This window comes from Heloderma suspectum, chromosome 3 (genome assembly GCF_057233095.1).
Source record: "Heloderma suspectum isolate Gila_16-S chromosome 3, 16-S_ref, whole genome shotgun sequence".
Lineage (NCBI taxonomy): Eukaryota > Metazoa > Chordata > Lepidosauria > Squamata > Helodermatidae > Heloderma > Heloderma suspectum.
The window spans coordinates 86,179,076-86,198,348 of record NC_139460.1 but is presented as its reverse complement, the minus strand read 5'-3'; the positions used below and the strand labels follow the sequence as shown (position 1 = coordinate 86,198,348).

Genomic DNA, 19,273 nt, shown 5'->3' with positions numbered 1-19,273 from the left:
AGAGGAAACCAAATTTTACTAATGCACTGCAACATTCAGTTTGTTACACTTGTAACTACATCATGCATAGTGTAGGCATAGTACCCAAGCACCCATCCATTGGATCTGGATCCAGATCCAGCTGAGAAGTCCTTTCCCCAGACGCATGGTATCTTGCGTTTTTAAAGCTGTGGACTGGCTTGGAATCAGTTCTCAGCTGAAAAGTAGGATTAAAATATAATAATTATATTGCTCTTTGCCGCTAGAAGCTCTCCCTTCTTCAGTACAAGGTGTGCTAAACTCAAGCTCCTGCATGCATTATGGCTTATCCTGCTCTTTGCTGGAATATTGACTCCCATGTGACATAAGACTTCATCTCCTGCATTTCAGTCAATAGACAGAAACATTTACAATTTTCGGATTGGTCTAAGAACTTGTGTGTTTGGGACTACGTGTGCACCACATTTCAGCTTTCAGGCCAATGTGGAAATTCTTCAGGCATTTTTAAGAATACCTCATGTTCCCCATTCTGAAGGAAAGATGTACAAACATACCATTTTCAGGCTTTCCTGGTATTCCGAGTGCAGCAGAGGAACAGCGTATGAGGCATGTGAGCCCAAAATTTGCTTCTAGCCTCATCAGGAGCACCGGGGTGGGAGGTGCAGCTTATCGTGACAGTATATATTTTATTTCACCAATACTCGAAGAATATGTAAACAAATATATGTGTTTGTGTAAACATATGTACATGCTCAGTCTATTTTTCCCCTACAGCCATTTGGTACAATAGCTATTCAGTTAGCACAACACAGAGGAGCCAAAGTAATTTCTACTGTGTATAGTCTTGAAGATAAGCAGTATCTTGAGAGGCTTACACCTTCTATGGGTGAGTTACTGTGGTTGAGTTCCATTGTTTGATACAAACAGTGTTACATTGTTTGATACAAAAAAAAAAAAATTGCATAAGAGAGCTTCTGATTTTGAGATTTTCATGGGTTTTTCATGAGCCCTAAATGGTTTAGGACCCAAGTAGCTGAAGAAATGCATACTCCCCTATCAACCTGCCCATACTCCAAGGTCATCTGCCAGTGCCCTTCTCTGATTGCTCCCCACATCAGAAGTGAGGCTGATGTCAACTAGGGAGAGGGCTTTCTTAGCTCTTACTCGCCAGTTATGGAATTCCTTCCCCAGGGAGGCATTCTTGGCACCAACACTTTACACACCAGGCAAAAATCTTTTTATTTGCCCAGGAATTTAAGTGCTCTGTCTCTTTTACCGTGTTGCATCTTAAATTTTGTTCTTATTTTTTGTAAACTGCCCTGGAATAAATGTTGATGAAAGGCGGTATAAAAATACTTTGAATAAATGAGAAATCAGTATTAAAAATATTTTAAATAAATACATTAGAAATTTCAAGACCTGAAGCACAATAAAGTCTCAATAGGTAAAAATTAGAACAGGTGACAGTTGAATATCATGTCACTTCTGAAAAAAGGGAATTGTGCAAGTCTATATGATTTGAGCTACCAAGCCAGTGCAGCCCACCAGCCATAAATGGCTGCTCGCCAGTGACTTAACAAGGCACAGTTCACACGTAACAACAACCCATGGGTTGTTGGTCATGGGCAGGAGCAAGTGAGTGCGCTGCTTCCAGCGTGCTTCTCGCTACTCCTTTCAGTTAACAACCTACAATTGCTCCATTCGTAGGTTGTTATTGTGATGTCCGATCCTAGACATTCTGAGTTGTTTATGGGTTAAATAGCCCAGAGCTAACCTACAATTTGTTGTTGGGTTAACTCTGAGTTGTTTAACCCCTAAACAACTCACAGTGTATCTGGGTTTGGATGTCATGATAATGACCTATGAACAGGGCTATCGTAGGCTGTTAATTGAAAGTGGAAGTGGGGAGCACACCAGAGTCAGTGTGCTCGCTTGCTTGCTCCTGCCCAGCAGTATGTGGGTTAATTAAGCCATGATAGCGCATTACATGTGAACTGGGTCCAAGTCTCCTATTTTGATCCCTGCCTTGAAGGAACTGCAAAAAAGGAGGGAGTATGTCAACACTTGACAGACATGACTGATAGGCTGTATCCAGCGTTGTGGTTCACAAGTCATGCAGACCTGGGCGATAAGCTTAAGTAAGCCCCTGTTATATAAAGATTGACAAATGATTAAATTTCAGGATTTATCAGAGCTACACATCGTTAAGAATTATTTTAAAATATAGACTTCCTTTTCTTCGCAGCATTTTAATTATTTTTAATCTTATTTACTTTCCCTCTTGGCCATCCACAAAAGTAGGACAGCAGCTGTTAGGCTAAATAGCACACTAACGTCACTCATTGCTGACTTATGAGTACATGTGACACTTCCCTTATTACCCCTGTTTATTTAAATATTGTGAACTCAGGGGTTGGAATAAAGTTCTTCTGAGGGGAAACTAAATATTTTCTGAAGTACTTGACAAGTGTGTCAGAAAGCTCATCTTTGGAGATGGGAATGATAAATGATAAATCTGTGGACATGATCACACAATTATCTCTCATATGAGCACAATGTTGGAATGGCACCCATGATGGGTGAAGCTTGTAGGAGTGCTTTATTTTGGGCTGCATTGGTCTTGGACTACAGAGTGGAGGAGCCTGCAGCATCTTCCTGCAGATGAACTGCAAAGAGAGGAAAGGCAAGCAGTATTTGGATAAAAAAAAATTTGCACAAATGGATTATGGCATAATTAAGAAATCTTTCTTTATTAATGGTATGCAGCTGCAGAGATTCTCTGTCTCCCAAAAATCTCTCTTATGTTTTAATGTTGAATTTGCTATTGGGGATTCCGACACACATCCCTTGTTTTAAAGGCTGATCGTAAAACATCAGAATCCCACATAACTAATGAGAGTTTTTCCCTCTCCCATTTCTGTGTTAAATAAATTTACCCATCTCTGTAGAACTCCACAGTTCTTCCTTTGTCCTTTCAGTTTGAAATGTCATTTTGCAGTTGGTTTGATATACATGCTTTTGTGTCTATTCTGGTGAAGTAAATGGCAGACACTAAGTGCTTTGGCAGTTTTTGTATTTCTCACCGCTGTATAATGAAATGGGTAGCCACTATGGCATCTAGTTGTTTGAATGTAGCTCCTCTTGCTACTTAAAATTTGGTGAAAGCGTGAGGAAACAAATGGTCCACATTATGCAGCATCAGTATAATAAAACAGAACTGTCAATTGCTAGTTAATACAGCTTCCTAAGCCAAACAATCCACACTTCTGGATCATGTAAAAAATTGTTTGTACATGAAATTAACTATGAACTGTTGGACTTGAAATTGGAACAGGATATTGTAAAATATTCATTATACAGTTAAGCCTTGTATATTCAAGCAAGGAATATCTTCTAGTGCTTTGTAAACACAAGGAGGTTTAAACGTGGAACACATTGACCCAAATAACAGCTTCTCAAGCTTTTGCTGAATGCAGCTTGAAATGTTTTATATGAAGTCTTTAAGTAGTTCCTGATAGCTTGAGAATAAGCTCTTATTTTAGCACAGCCACTTAGAGTATTATATAGTTCATTTGTTAAAATTTGTGTAATTATTGCAGTACAAGTATTTTAACAGAGGATCATTCAAACTCAAAACATACTGGAGGGTCAAAGGCTCCAGTGAGTTGATGCCTAGAGGCCTCAAAATTCCCCACTCAAAACATGTCAGTTTGTAGTAGAGGGGCAGCAACCGAGCCAGTGGTTAGCTTTAAAAAAATATTTTTTCATTAAAAAATGAAAAAAACCTTCTCATCTTATCCCTTTGTGTCTTCCACATTGAGCTTCCTTAAGTCTCTTTTGCAGCACCACTGTTGCCTCCAACCCCTGACTGGGCCTAAGGGCCTACTTGCAACCCCCCACCCCATATGCACACACACTTTATAAGGGCCATTTTGCTCATAAGAGTGGCAAAACAAGGGTTAATTAACACACGATTTGCCGCCATTATGTGCAAAACCGATCATTGCCTTCTTCCCACTTTTGCTTGCATTCCAGAAGTCATTCACCTGCCAAATAGCTTCCTCTCCTCCTAATCATCTGCATATCTATTATTTATTCTTTTTATGAATCAGTCTATTCTCTGCAGGCCAACTCCTCCACCCATTCTATGCCTTTCCCACTTGATTTCAAATATGGACAAATTTCAAATTCTGTACTCCACTCTACTCATTCCCAATGTGCTGTACTCTAGTCACCAAATTTCTTGACAATTGTGTTGCCAGTTTAATGGGAACTATGGAAGAGGCTGATATGCAATATCGAACATGCTTGAGTAAGCTCCTTTGCCCTACTTAAGCACATTGCTTTGTTGCCCTGGTGATGACTCAGGAATTTGAATGAAGTGTGTTAGGGGCTACTGCTGGCCATATTGGGAACCCTACAGGCCTTATGTTTGATAGTTTTAATACAGCCTTTATAGGGTTAGGTTCCAGATCTAGGTGTGTGCAGTGGGGCTGGCAGGTGTGGGCTCTCCCACCATCTCCTCCCTACAGCAGCCCCTCCACCCCCCCCAACAAAGCAATAGGGGACCCTGTGGTAAGGAGAAAATCCCCAAAAGTCAAGCAGAGGCAGCACAAAGTGATTACGTGTATGACGTTGTGCTATTAATATAATGACTGTAAACTAGGGATGTCAGAGAAATCCACAACAGATTCAAATGAGTTGGATTTCTGTGAATCTGATCTACAGATTCTTCAGTGGACTGGCTTTTTCTGAGTCTTGCAGACCAGTTTTTTTAGTTTTGGGGGGATTTGCACAAATACACATTTGCGCAAGTGCGCATTAGCATAAATGCGCATTTGCAGACACAAAAGAAATTCTCGTACATCCCTTAAAAAAAATTAGATTCCCTCAACATAGCTGATGATAGAACAAAAGACACCACACAATCCACGAACCACAGATGGAATGAATTTAACAAAATCCGTACATCCCTATTGTAAACCACTTTGGCTTGTGTGGTAAAGCAGTTTACAAATGAAAGAAATAATAATAATGGGTACCGTCTCATCTGCGATAAGAATGTATACATTGCATAGATTTCAATAGGAAGGTAGTGTATGTGTGAAATTATTAGACTCTGAAATGCTTACACTTGACTGGTTTGTGCCCCAATAATAAAATAAGGGCATGATAAACATAGAGGTCCGCAGTGGCTTAGTGGTTAAGACGCTGAACTGCAGACTGGAAGGTCGGCAGGACAGCAGTTCAAGACCCAAGTGCCGTGTGGCGGAGTGAGCTCCCATCTTCAGTCCCAGCTTCTGCCAACCTAGCAGTTCGAAAGCAAGAAATTGCAAGTAGATAAATAGGTACCGCCTCGGCGGGAAAGGTAACAGCGTTCCGTGGACCTCGGTGTTCAGTCATGCCGGCCACATGACCACGGAAGTGTCTTCGGACAGCGCTGGCTCTTTGGCTTAGAAATGGAGATGAGCACCACACCCTAGAGTCGGACACGACTGGTTGGGGACACCTTTACCTTTTTACACATACACATACAGGAGCTGTGGAAAGTTATTGCCATGGGACTCAGTGGAGCCCTCTCCCTCTCCCAGTATGGTAGGCATTATTAGCAATGAGAGGCAGGTGGGCACCTTCTGTATAGCAGACCTCTCCTCCCCAGAGCCCTAGTCTGCAAGTTACTGCTTCTCTAAGGAGAAGAGAGAGAGTAGGATCCACTGTATGGAAAGCATCCACTGTCTTCCTTGTGAATAATCACCAGCATGATGTGTGCATATACTGTGGGACATAGCTAAGAATGAGTGGAGAAGAGAGCGTCATTCAGCCCTGTGATGATTCTCTCTCATAGGGCCAGCAGTGCCCTGGAGAGGGTGGATCAGGGCCTTAGTGTTTAAGAAAAGGTGCTGAATTTAAATACTTTTGAGTATTTCTTATTGATTGTTTGATACGTTTCTAATTGTCATTTGGTTCTTTACTTTAAAAGGTGTCAAGCAATCATTAGTAGGTAAGTTTAAGAAACAGCCTTTCCTTTTCAATAAGCATCTTCATTAATTATCTGGAATTAGGGATGAGCAGTGAGGTGGCCAGGTTTGCTGATGACACCCAGTTATTTTGAGCAGTTACAACAAAAAGGTACTGCAAAAGGGATGGATGGCTTTAAAGGAGATCAGACAAATTAATGGAGGATAGGACTATTATTGGGTGCTAGTTATGCTGGCTATATATTGCCACCAGTATCAGAGGCTGCATACCTCTGTATACCAGTTGCTGGGGAACAGAAGCGAGAGGGTGCTATTGACCTCATGTCCTGCTTGTGGGCTTCCCATAGGCCTCTGTTTAGCCATTGTGGGAACAGACTCCTGGAGTAGATAGCTCTTCGGTGTGATCCAGCACAGCTCTTCCTGTTTCACAGAAGAGTTAATCATGTGCTTAAATATTTTCAGTTGAGCATTGCACCCTTTGTTTAATATAGCAGCACTGTTTTATTTTAATTGTTGACCGTAGAAATATTCATATTCTTCAGTTAGCTTAAATATACTCTTTCTCTGCTTTTAATTCCTAGGAGGGAGTTAGTAGTTTTATATCCCAATTTTATCCACATTTACTTAGTAGTGAATTATACTAAGGTTAATGGAACTTACTTTTGCAAGTTAAGTGTGCCTAGGATTGCAAACTTAGGGCTGTTAACACAACACACTAACTTACTCTCAGTGGTTGAGTGTGGGTTGTTTTGAACCATGGGTTGTTTGTTGAACCATGGCTTAGTGTGTTGTCTGACTTATTAACCATGCAGGGTGGCTTATTTTTTAAAACAAGCCACCTTGAGAATCCATGGACTGTTGATTGTTGGGGTTGCACTCGATGGCCTTGTAGGCCCCTTCCAACCCTACTATTCTATGATGCTATTCTATGATTGGTTGTTCAGAGTGGTTAACAAGCCACCCTGCAGAAAATATGCTGTGTTTAGACAACATGCTAACCCATGGTTCAACAAACAACTCACACTGAACCACTGAGCATGGGTTAGCGTATTGTGTGAACAGCCTCTTAGACCTGGATTCAGACTTTGCTCCCATTGCTGGAAGACGAAGAGGTGACTTTTGCAGATTCTCTCTTCTGCCTGCAGCCCTTTGTGCCCTCTGAAAATCTGCTCTGAAAGGTTGATGGGCCCTCTGGAACAGAGTGGGAGGTGGTGCTGGGTGCTGCAGATAAAGGGGGGAATCAGCAAAAGTCACATCCTCTCCCCCTTCCACCAGCAGGATCCCTTTACTGGATTAAAAGCCTTCCATACATGGAAGAAGTCCATCCATTCACAGTAGGTGAAGTTTAGATCCAGCTCTTAGTGTTTGATCACTGTTTTGTTGTCTGTACACTTACTTATTAATTTAAATCTTGTTGAGGAAAATGAATGGTTCTCATTTTGTTGTAAATATTGGTTTCTGGATTGGTTTGAAGAACAGAAACTGTGCACTGACATTTCTTTTGCCTAAATCATTATTGTAATTTGCCTTCCCATTCCATCTAGCTCGTATTATAGATGAATCAAATGGAAAGTATGACCTGACAGAAAGCTGTCTGGAGGAAACAGGTGGATTGGGAGTGGATATCATCCTCGATGCAGGAGGTCTGTAATTGCTTAGAATTCTAGTGATGCAGTAAACAAGTAGCTTACTCATTTTGGAACTTTGTATAATAAACTACCTCCTGCTGTATGCAATACTATGTGTAATATAGTGCCACAGAAGTGGATCTAGAGCTAAGGCTGAGACATTGTTTTATGTATAAAAGAAGTAGTTGCCAACATGAGCTACAACCTTGAATTTCAGTTTCTATTTGAACATCACCATAGGTGGGTCACTTATGTTCCTTCCCTGCCTAGCCTGGTATTCAAATAGAAATTGGAACTCAGCATTGTAACACGTTTTTTGTAACTGTGTTACATGAAAAGGAAAAATATTTACATCTGCAGATCCCTACCATAGACATAAGAAAGTACTGTTGTCTGGAGATCAGAATTCCTGGTAACTTTTGATGTCATGTCGTTTTACATTTGTCCTTTTACATTTTACAGCTTTTAAAATCGTTTTATGACTTGTTTTGTTTTTACTGTATTTTAGGCATATATGACCATTTTCAGGTCTTGATACCTTTTGGATAAAGGGTGGCTTAAAAATCTTTTTATTATAAATACCAATAATGACTACTTCTCATTAGACAAATAACCTTGTACCTTCTCATAGGACACAATGCAAGTCCATGTGACCTTTTTTTTACTACCACCACTGTACACACTGGCCTCATATAATTCCATTTTTGAAAATGGAAATTCTAGGATCAAAAAATTGGTTCAGTTTAAAAGAAGAATGCAGCCTTATAAATTCATTCAGTCTCCAGAATGCATGGGAACTGTTCTCTCCATCGTGGTGCATGAGCCTTCATCCATTGTTACCCCCAACTTTACGTCTCCTTCCTCTGTAGGAGTCAGTTTAAAGCCCTCCTGGTGAAGTTCTTCACGCTGTAGTCAAACACATTCTTCCCAGCCCTTGGTGAGGTGCAACCCATCCCTTGCAAACAGTCTATCTTCCAGAAAGTAAAGCCCGTGGTCCCAGAATCCAAATCTCTCATGTTGGCACCACAGGGGAGTTGGCAGGAGAGTTGCAGTGGAAGAGGAGACAAAGGCAAAGTGGTGAGTGGGCTAGAGTAAGCCCAGGGGACTTTCCATTCTAAGTTGCCATGTGCTCACTGTGTGCTCACCATGTGCTCCTGAGAGCTCCAGATGAATTGAAGAGGCATGGCCTGAGTACTCCCAGCAGCTGTCTGGGTAGGGAGTTTCAATCTGTTTCCTGTCTCCTAGCGGAGCAGAGCAGAGGAAGCTGCTCCAGCTGGTCCAGGGGCTATACAAGCAAGCAAGCTCCCAGAGAGCAAGCAAACAGGGAGAGCAAACAGGAGTTTGGCAGGGTAGGTCAAGGGGGAGGCCACTAACAATTTTTTTATGTCATTTTCTTGTAACACACACTTCCATACCAGTAGGACTCTGTTGTTAACCTCCAGTGAATAGAGGACAAAGTACAGACCATCCCAGTACAATCAGAAAGCTAGAAGCATAAAGGGAACAGAGACTATGGAAGGGAAAGACTCTCCAGTGATGGTGACCTGCAAGGTCTGTGCAGTGTTTATTTTCTTGCCTGAGATCAGCATGGCCTACACATGCAACAAGTGCAAGTTGATTACACTGTTGGAAGAAAAAGTAAGAGGACTGGAGTAGCGAGTGTTGACCCTTTAGAGAATAAGAGAAAATGAAGAGTTCCTAGACAGAAGAGTGGAACTACAGCAGCAAAGCAAAGTACAGAAGCTAGAAGAGCAACAGCAAGCTGAGGCAGAAGAGGAAAATACTGAGGCGAGGAAAAATGAAGTAGAACAGTGGTCCCCAAACTTTTTGGCACCAGGGACCGGTCTCGTGCAAGACAATTTTTCCATGGACCGGGGGCGGGGGGATGGTTTCACTGGCGGACTTCCGGCCACTGGGATGCAAATGGCGTCCACATAGCCGACACCATTTCTGTCCCTGTTCTTTGCAGTAATAGGCTATGTAAAGATTTAGGCTACGTAATAGTCTACGTAAAGAACAGGGACGCAAATGGCGTCTGCTATGTGGATGCCATTTGCGTCCCAGCGGCCAGAAGTCCGCCAGCGGCCGGAGCCAGCCGGCAGCTCTGCAGACTCGCCGTGGAGCAGAGCCAGCCGGGGCCAGCGAGGATTCCGGGGGGGGAGGGACGGATCGCCTCCCCCTACCCCGCGGACCTAACGTAAGGGGGTTTCGCACACCCCTACTGCAGCCCGGTTCCTAACAGGCCACAGACCGGTACCAGTCCACGGCCCGGGGTTTGGGGACCCCTGAAGTAGAGGAAACTCCTTGGAAAAGGGTAACAGGAGGAGAAAAACTAGAAGCACCAGAGGAAGCAATGGAACTATAGAACCGTTTTCAGGTACTTGAGGATGAGATTGGAGGACGGCCCACAGAGGAAGAATTACAGGGGACCCCTCCTGAGAGCGAGCAAGAGGCTGAAGGTCAGTCAAGCAGATGCAATGAAACCAAGGCCTACAACAACAAGAAGAATAGTAGTTGTGGGAGACTCCTTGCTGCGTGGGATTGAAACCCAAGTATGTCGCGAAGACCCATGGACTCGCCAGGTATGCTGTCTCCCAGGAGGATGGATTAGAGATGTGACTGAAGGGTTGCCTCCACTCATAAAGCCCCCTGACAGGTATCCCTTCTCATCCATGTGAGAATTAATGATACCACCAAGTGGAGCTACGAAGAAATCACATCAGGCTTTGAAGCTTTGGGAAGGAAACTCAATAAGTTTGGGGCCTAGATAGTTTTCTCATCCATCTTTCCAGTAGTTAGAAGAGGGATAGAGAGGGAAAGAAAAATACTCTGTGTGAATGACTGGCTACGAAGGTGGCAAGGGATGGGTTGCACCTCACAAGGGCTGGGAAGAATGTGTTTGGCCACAGCTTGAAGAACTTTATCAGGAGGGCTTTAAACTGAATCCTATGGGGGAGGGAGATGGAAAGTTGGGGGTAACAATGGACAAAGGCTCATGCACCATGGAGAAAACAGCTCTAATAATGCCCAATAATCGTCAAAAACATGTAGGAAGAAAGCCAGAGTATAAAGCACATGGTCTTCGATGTCTACTAATGCCCAGAGTATGGGAAACAAACAGAACGAACTTGTACTCTTAATACAGGAGGGAAATTATGACTTGATAGGTGTAACTCAAACTTGGCGGGATGACTCCCTTGCTTGGAATACAGCAGTTGAAGGATATAAATTGTTCCAAAAGAACAGAAGGAACAGAAAGGGAGGTGGAGTTGCAGTATATGTTAAAAATACATATCTCTGCACAGAAATATAGGAGGATGAGCTTGGTAGCCCCATCTGGGTTAAAATAAATGGAGCAAAGAATAAAAGGAACATGGTGGTCAGAGTCTACTACCGGCCACCCAATCGAGGAGAAGACGAGGATGAGGGTTTTGAAAAGCAAAGTGCCAGTGTTTCAAGGAAGCAAGATATAGTAGTAATGGGGGACTTCGATTTCCCTGATATTTGTTGGGAGACAAATTCTGCAAAACGTGACCCCTCCAAGAAATTCTTGACTTCGAATAACTTCCTCCTACAGAAAGTGGAGGAAGGAACTAGAGGATCGTCTGTCCTTTACTTGATCCTAACCAACATAGATGACTTAGTGGATAAAGTAGCAGTTATGGGAACTCTGAGGGAAAGTGACCATGTTATACTTGAGTTCTTGATTCTAAAGGAAGCAAAAGCCAAGTGTAGCCAAACACGTACCCTAGATTTTAGGAAAGCCAATTTTAATAAACTCAGAACAATGATAAGGAAGGCAAGCGACTCTAATGAGAAAAGGAGTCCAAGATGGAGTTTTTTAAAAAGGAAATTCTAAAGGCACAATTACATCAGACTCAAAGAGTGCTTATCAATGGGATCTTCTCAAACTGGGAGAGAGTCATTACTACTTAGGGTCTTTATATGGGGTGAACAAGGTTGGTACATGCAGCATGTAGAGAGAGACAACTCAGGGAGCAGCTAAATATTGGGTCATATTTTGTCATAGGACCATGAATTACCTCAGGACTTTTCTGGGGAAATAACGCTAGCAATGGGTGGTATTTATGTACAGATGGCAGTATTGGGCAGCTGGAAGTTAGGAGGCATGTCTGTATTGACAACATAGACAGAGAGGCTCATGCAAGATAAGACTGAGAGATGTGCATTCACCTACAAAGTTTTCAAACAACTAAGGGTGGGCAACACTGAGGATAATGAGGTTTTCCAAGGGTATTTATAATAGCAAAACAGTGAGAATTGGGCAATGCATACTCACAGACAAGATTTGGGGGAGACATTTATGTATGTAGCCCTGACCATTCTTTCACTATTCCCCCAGTCAGCCCAAGAAGAGTATAGGGGCTTAGAAGATCAAGGCAACGTGAGGAATGTGGTTTGAAGAATCTTTTGAGTTAGGGACAGAAGCAGTCCAAGTTTCAGAGACGTCTTAAGTTGTAAGTGAGCACAAAATGGCATGATTTTGCTGCTTACACCATACAGAATTTAACTATTCCCATGTTGTATGGAGCATGAAATAATTTATAATGAAGCTTCTCTGAAACCAGAGTTTGTTTACCCTATATTTTAACTGACTTCAACCTCATTTGGAGTACCTGTTTGCAAAACTGAATTTTGTAAGTATCATTGCTAAAATAGGCAAGAGGTGATATTGCAAAATTATAAGATGTGACTGACAGATTGTACAGAAACCAAAAAGAGTCTTAAAGATTGTCATTTATTATCTTTCTTTGTAAACTTCTGTAAACCGCGCAGAGAGCTTCGGCTATGGGGAGGTATAGAAATGCAATGAATGAATGAATGAATGAATGAATGAATGAATAAAATAAACAGAGTTGCTAAGGCCAGCTCCATGTGTTTGTTGCTTCTGCCCAGGGAAAAGGTTGCAGCAGCCCCTGGACAAGATACCTGCCCTTCCTCCAGTGGGAGTGTGCCACTTGCTCACTTTTTTAACCTCAATCCACTGTTGCTGCTGATCTCTGGAACACTGGGAGACAAGAAAGGAGCGTGAATTGGGGACCACACTGGAATGCTCTTGCTTGCTGCCAGTGTACTGTTGCATCCAGGCTACTGTTCCTTTCCTCACTCTACTGGGAGTGTGTGCTGATCACATCATTCCTGCAGTCCTCATTGACACTCCTTGCTGGTCTCCTGAGCTTAGGGAAAGCAGTGATGAAAGTGGAATAAGGATCATACTGGGCCCTGGGCAACTGCCAGACTTTGCCAGGTGCTGGCACCCAGCATAAATAATGCAGTTAGGGAGATGTGCTAGATAAATAACCCTCACAGCATAATTTTCTGTGGAAATGCCACAGAGCAAAAATGAAAGTCAGTGCAAGAGAAGACCAATCTGATACAATATAAAGAAAAGCTGAATCTTAATCTGTATTAAGTTTATTGATGAGAAAAGGCTGAAAGACTTAAGCATGCCTAAATGTGACTCTTATTTTCTTAGGAAGTGTTCTTAATTTACTTCTTTTTAGTGAAATTATACAGTAAAGAAAATGAAACAACTTCACAACAATTGCTGCCACACAAACATGACATCATTACATTGCTCAGTGTTGGAGGCCATTGGGTTACCATGGAAGAAAATCTTCAGGTAAGAAGAAATATCTGAAATTACTGTATTTGTCGATACAGATGGTGATGAATGCTGGTCATAAACTGGTAGAAACCAAGTTACTACTAAGGTAGTAATCCTGTACACAGTTGCCTGGGAGTAAATGCCATTGAACAGGGAGGGATTTACTTCCAACTAAACATGCATAGGATAGTTCTGTAATTGTAGTCCCTTTCAGAAGTGTTGCTCAAGTGTTGACCACATATGGGAGGACGTGAGAGGCTGTACTGACTAGTCTTGTTCTCAAGTAGCGTGAGCTGACTAGTCCCACCCTGTGGTGTCCATACTTACAGCATGAATGTAGGCAAAAAGGTGGAGAATTTTAGAAGAGTAAATGCTTGAATGTGATGTACAGCATGAAACAAAGTATGTGTAAGACCTTAAGGAGAGATATAACCATGGCAAAAGGAAAGACATTATTAACTGCAGAAGAGGACATTCACTAAGACTAGGAGGAGGAGATTGTCACCATTTGCCACCACTGTTTCTTGTCTTCCAAATCCAAGGCAAGGTCAGGCAGTAATTAGTCTCTGTGTATCCCACCCCACCATTGAACACATGGTTTAATTCACTGCCATCACTGTTTGCCTTACAGCCAGAAGGCTGTAAGATCCATGCATGTAGTATTTCTGGTTAGTCCTTTTGCATGCTATCACCCACAGAATGGACTAGGAGAACAGTCAGTATTGCAAGGGTAGCCAGATTAGTAGCCTTTAAGGCAGGGGTATGCAACCTGGTACCCACCAGATATTTTAGACTACAACTACAACTCCCATAAGCCCCAGCCAACATGGGACAATGGGCAGGGATGGTGGGAGGTGTAGTCCAAAACATCTGGAGGGCACCAGGTTGCTTAGCCCTGCTTTAAGGCAAAGTAAAAGCAAGACAGACAGACATATGCATCTCATATGATACTGCCTGATTTTGAAACTTGCATCTGTTGAAGTTCACAAAAGTTTATGCCATAATAGATTTGTTAATCTTTAATGTGCCACAAGACTGTATGTTGTTTTTTCTGCAACAGACTAATACAGCTGCGCCTCTGGAAATTATTTCCAAACTGCAAGTCTTCTTCTGGAGGCAGTTCTGGAGGCAATTGCTATTAGCAACCAGGCAACTGGCTGTTGCAGCACTGTTCTATTCAGTAATAATCTGGGACATTTCATAAAGAAAATCAAATGAAATTGCTAATATAGTCTGAATTAACCATTACAGTGTTGAATGATAAATTGCCTTTGTCTCAGAATGATTTATTCTGTACCTGCCAGGTCATAAATGTTTGGAAATTAATAAGCTAATTTAATATATGTTAAAATCTATTTGTATTACCTCTTACCAGAAAATGTACATCAACCATCCTCTAATGTGCTTTCTTCGTGCCATTTTTATTTTAGATAATGGAGTTAACTGTTTTTTTCACATGTTTTAAAGCTGGATCCTCCAGATAGCCGTTGCCTTTTCCTCAAAGGTGCTACAGTCTCTTTTCTGAATGATGAAGTGTGGAATTTGTCAAATATGCAACAAGGGAAATACCTATATATCCTTTCTATTATTTATCATCATCATCATACTACCACCACTATCACCACTACTTATACCACTTTTGAGGTAGACCTGAAGCAGTTTACATTAAATTATTAAAACAATAAGATCAGTACAAATTATACAGTTAAATAGAAAAGACAGTTCTTTTCAAGAAGCTGCTTCCCTCCCCTACATTATAAGATGTGTACACAGAATAGTGGGTTTTTCTTGAAGCTAAGAAACAAACTATATGTTTAGAAAAATAAGCACATAAATGCAGGTGGGGAGAATCAAATGACTCCCCCAAACAAAACTCTCCGCTCATTGAACATTAACATGCCAGATAAAAGAGTACTTGTCTAGTTTTTCCTCCTGACAAGCTAGTTTTCTATATGCAGGAAATTTTTGTTTTTGCTTTTAGATTGGGAGCACTGGACCAGTCCCTGACTTTTGTTTTGAAATAGTAATATCCTAGGAGAGCTGTTCCACATACTTTTCTGAACATATAGACCGGTTCTTAGAAACTTTGAACACTGAATGCACCTCATAAGTATTATTGTTGAAACATCATCCAAAGATTATCTAGTTAAATCTAGTTAAAATAGTTCTTACAAATAGTAAATTTATTTTCACTTGAGTTAGATCATGGTAAAGTGTTTTCCTGATAATTGTTAGATTCTAAAACAGGTGGCCAACTTTGCGAAATGTTAACCTAGTAATATAATTAGACTGTTTTCTTTCATTTACTGTCTGGTCAGGGCGGGTATCATGGCTACTACCTGCCAGGGGTGGAGGACTGATTAAGATGGTCCGCCCCTGAATGCTGATGCATCCACTGTGATTCCAAAATGCCTTGGGGGGTTTCTTGGCTGGTGCCGCTGACGACCCTGACGAGACCCTAGTCTCTGTGTGGAATGAAGATCTGACCTGGGTTATTGACACGGTCTCTTCTAGATGTCCTCTCTTACCCACTTCCAAACAAGCTCCATGGTTTACAGAACTGAGGGAACTGAAGTGGCAAGGATGACGACTAGAGTGCTGATAGCGGAAAACTCGACTTGAATCCAACAAGACACGTCATAGGGATCATTTGAAGACCTATGCGGTGGCGATATGTGCAGCAAAGAGAGCTTTCTACTCTACACATACCACGTCCACAAACTTGTGCCCAGCTGAGCTGTTCAAGGTGTTTAGGGAGCTGAGTCAGCTACACACACATGCGCGCACACACACACCAACACACACTGAATCCGATCTTAGAGCCTTTGGTAGCTCGCTGTGATGCCTTTAATAAGTTTTTTGAGGATAAAATCTCTTGGATACGAGCTGACTTGGACACTGTTGTAGGGAAAGAAAACAGTGAGGTGTCCAGCAACTCTGCTTGCATGATTAAACTGGATCATTTTCAGCTTGTAACTCCTGATGATGTGGACAAGCTGCTTGGTTTGGTCAAAAAGACAACTTGCCCTCTTTGATCCCTGCCCATCCTGGCTTGTAGTCCAGGGAGGGGAGATGGTAAAGCAACTTTTGCTGCATATTATTAATGCCTCCCTAAAGGAAGGTAATTTTCCATCATGTCTAAAAGAAGCAATTGTTAGATTGCTTCTGAAGAAGCCTTCCCTTGACCCCCTAGACTTCAATAATTATAGGCCAGTCAGTAATTTACCATTTTGGGGCAAGGTAATCAATAAGGCAATGTCCATTCAACTCCAAGCAGTCTTGGATGAAACTGATTATCTGGACCCATTTCAAACCGGCTTCAGAGCAGGATACAGAGTTGAGACTGCCATAGTCGCCCTTCTGAATTACCTTTGCCTGGGAATCGATAGGGGGAGTGCATCCCTGTTGATTCTTTTGGGTCTCTCGGCAGCATTTGATACCATTGACCATGGTATCCTTCTGGATCGCCTGTGGGGGTTGGGGGCACTGCTCTGCAGTGGTTCCACTCCTTTCTCTCAGGATGGTTCCAGATGGTGTTGCTTAGAGATAGTTGTTCCTCAAAAAAGGAACTATTATGTGGAGTCCCTCAGGGCTCCATTCTATCCCCGATGCTGTTTAATATCTACATGAAATTGCTGGGAGAGATCATCAGGAGGCTTGGGACTGGGTGTTATCAGTATGCTGATGACACCCAGATCTATTTCTCCTTCTCTCTATTCAAGGAAGATATGACTCCTCTGAATGACTGCCTGAAGTTGGTAATGGGCTGGATGAGGGAGAACAAGCTGAAAATGAATCCAGGCAAGACAGAGGTGCTCATCGTGAAGGGTCCTAATTCATGTATTGAGGTATGTCAACCAGTTCTGGATGGGGTTGCACTCCCCCTGAAGGATCAAGTTTGTAGCTTGGGGGTGCTGCTTGACCCAACCCTGCTCCTGGCAACCCAGGTGGAGGCAACAGTGAGAAGTGCCTGTTATCAACTTCGGCTGACACGTCAGCTACGCCCATTCCTGGAACATATGGACCTGGTAATGGTGATGCATGTGCTGGTAACCTCTAGGCTTGATTTCTGTAATGCGCTGCACTTGAGGTTGTCTGTATATTTAGTTCGGAAACTTCAACTGGTACAAAATATGTCAGCCAGGTTGCTCCCTGGGACATCCCATGGAGACCATATTACACCGGTTTTAAAATCTTTACACTGGCTGCCAGTTTTTGTTTTGTAAATTTTGTTTCCGAGCAAAATATAAAGTGCTGTCTTACTGTCAAAGCCTTACATGGTCTAGGTCCAAGGTCCCTTAGGGAGCACCTTCTCCCCTATATCCCAGTCTGCCACCTAAGGTCCTCTGAGGGCTATCTGCTGCAGCTGCCTAGACTGGCAGGAACATGTAAGAGGACCTTTTCCTTTGCCGCCCCTCAATTGTGGAATGACCTGCCGGTTGAAATGTGCCTGCTGACCTCGTTGAAGGTTTTAAAGCAGGCATTAAAGACTCTGGGCATCTCTACACCAGCCTAAAATCCTGCATTTAAAATGGGGCTTTCTGCTTCCGTTTGAAATGCAGGATCACAACTGACTCCCTTGACATGCGCTTCCTTTCCCCCCTCCCCTTCCCCCCTCCTTCTCCCTGTATCTGAGTCTTCCATTATCTTTCATTGATCTCGCTCCTCTTCTTGCCCCTTTTACTCTTTTCACAAGGAAAGTGAAGCAGAACACAATGGGGTAATTTGATAGCTCATTATCTGCGATCTATTTAAAAACGGAACAAAGGGCATTTAGTGCAGGAGATGCCCTGGAGGGTCACGGCGGCATGTAAAGAGCCCACAAACATCAGTGAAGGAGCAATCTCACTCGCAAGATAAAAGCTCCGTGTGAAGGAGCCCTCTATTATTCCAGCAGGCTTTCCCTTTTTAGAACTCTTGTTCCTTTTTCTGACTTTTGTATACTATTTTTAAGCAGTGTTGTTTTAAGCTGTGTTTCACTGTTGGATTTTTTAAAAAATTGTTTTTAGTTCAAGGTAGCTTTTAGTTATATGTTGTTTGTATATATTGTCCGTATGGTTTTATGTAAATGGTTTTTAACTTTGTATATTGTATTTTAATGTTTTAACTTTTGTAAACCACCCAGAGAGCTTTGGCTATGGGGAGGTATATACATGTAATAATAATTATTATTATTTACATACAGCCCCTCTTTTACCCAGAAACTCTATCTAGAAAGTATGTATAGAAGTTGATCTACAGAATCATCATCAACTTATACAGAACCTCTCTAGAACTCAGTTCAGATTTTCTTGTCCTCCTGCCCCTGACATGGAGTCATCAGGACCGATGATTCAGTGGAAGCTGTTGCTTTTCACCTTGCTTAGCCATCTAGGCTAGGTAGCCTAGAGAACTCCTTGAACTCAGCACTTCACTGCTATCTTTTTTATATATTTTTAACAGTATGTTCTTTCAGACTGTAAGCTTGCAGGCGGGCCCTGTCTTTTTAATCTGTGTACAGCCCTTCATAAATTTTAGGCACTTTATAAATGCTAATAATAATGCTCTAAAACAATCCTATGCATTTCTGCCCAGATAGAAAGGGTCTTCTAAAGTTAGACCAACTTGTCACAAAGTGAAGACCAACAGATCAATCTTATGCATGTTTACTCAGAAATAAGTCTCACTAAGTTCCGTGGGACTTTGTGGAGCCTAGTCACTATGTACATTGTTTTTCCTGACAATTCTCTCTTATACGCATTTTAGAAGATGTAATGGAAAAGTTATCAAGTGGTGTTTTCAGGTAAGCCAGATGTATTACAAAGAAACTGAACTCTGCAAACTGTAATATAAGTAATATTCTTTATAACGCTGCACATCATTAACATTCTGCCTAAAATGTACTTACAGTGCAATCCTGTATGTGTCTGCTCAGATGTAAGCCCCATTCAGCTAAATGGGACTTACACTTAGATAAGTGAATATAGGATTGCAGCTTTAATAGTCTATCTTTGGAATTGTTCCCATTAATCAGAAACTAAACAATCATGAAACCAGTCTCATGAGCTCAACAGACTTCC

At 42.0% G+C, this 19,273-nt stretch overlaps 1 protein-coding gene across 5 annotated transcripts in view; it reads left to right on the top strand.

Annotated features, from left to right (window-relative positions):
* CRYZL1 (crystallin zeta like 1) overlaps window positions 1-19,273 on the top strand; it is a 49,452-nt gene that overhangs the window by 28,518 nt on the left and 1,661 nt on the right. Inside the window, exons 8-13 of one of the 5 annotated variants that reach the window (XR_014789104.1) lie at window positions 754-865; window positions 5,960-5,980; window positions 7,502-7,600; window positions 13,111-13,229; window positions 14,645-14,787; window positions 18,951-18,996. Coding sequence is in view for 4 of the 5 variants with exons in the window: in XM_084843660.1 (XP_084699786.1) it covers window positions 754-865; window positions 5,960-5,980; window positions 7,502-7,600; window positions 13,111-13,229; window positions 14,682-14,787; window positions 18,951-18,996 (503 nt within the window). In the remaining variant the exon portion in view is untranslated. Of the gene's footprint in view, window positions 1-753; window positions 866-5,959; window positions 5,981-7,501; window positions 7,601-13,110; window positions 13,230-14,274; window positions 14,511-14,644; window positions 14,788-18,950; window positions 18,997-19,273 lie in introns of those variants that run through there. The other 4 variants (XM_084843660.1, XM_084843663.1, XM_084843661.1 and 1 more) reach the window with 4 other exon arrangements.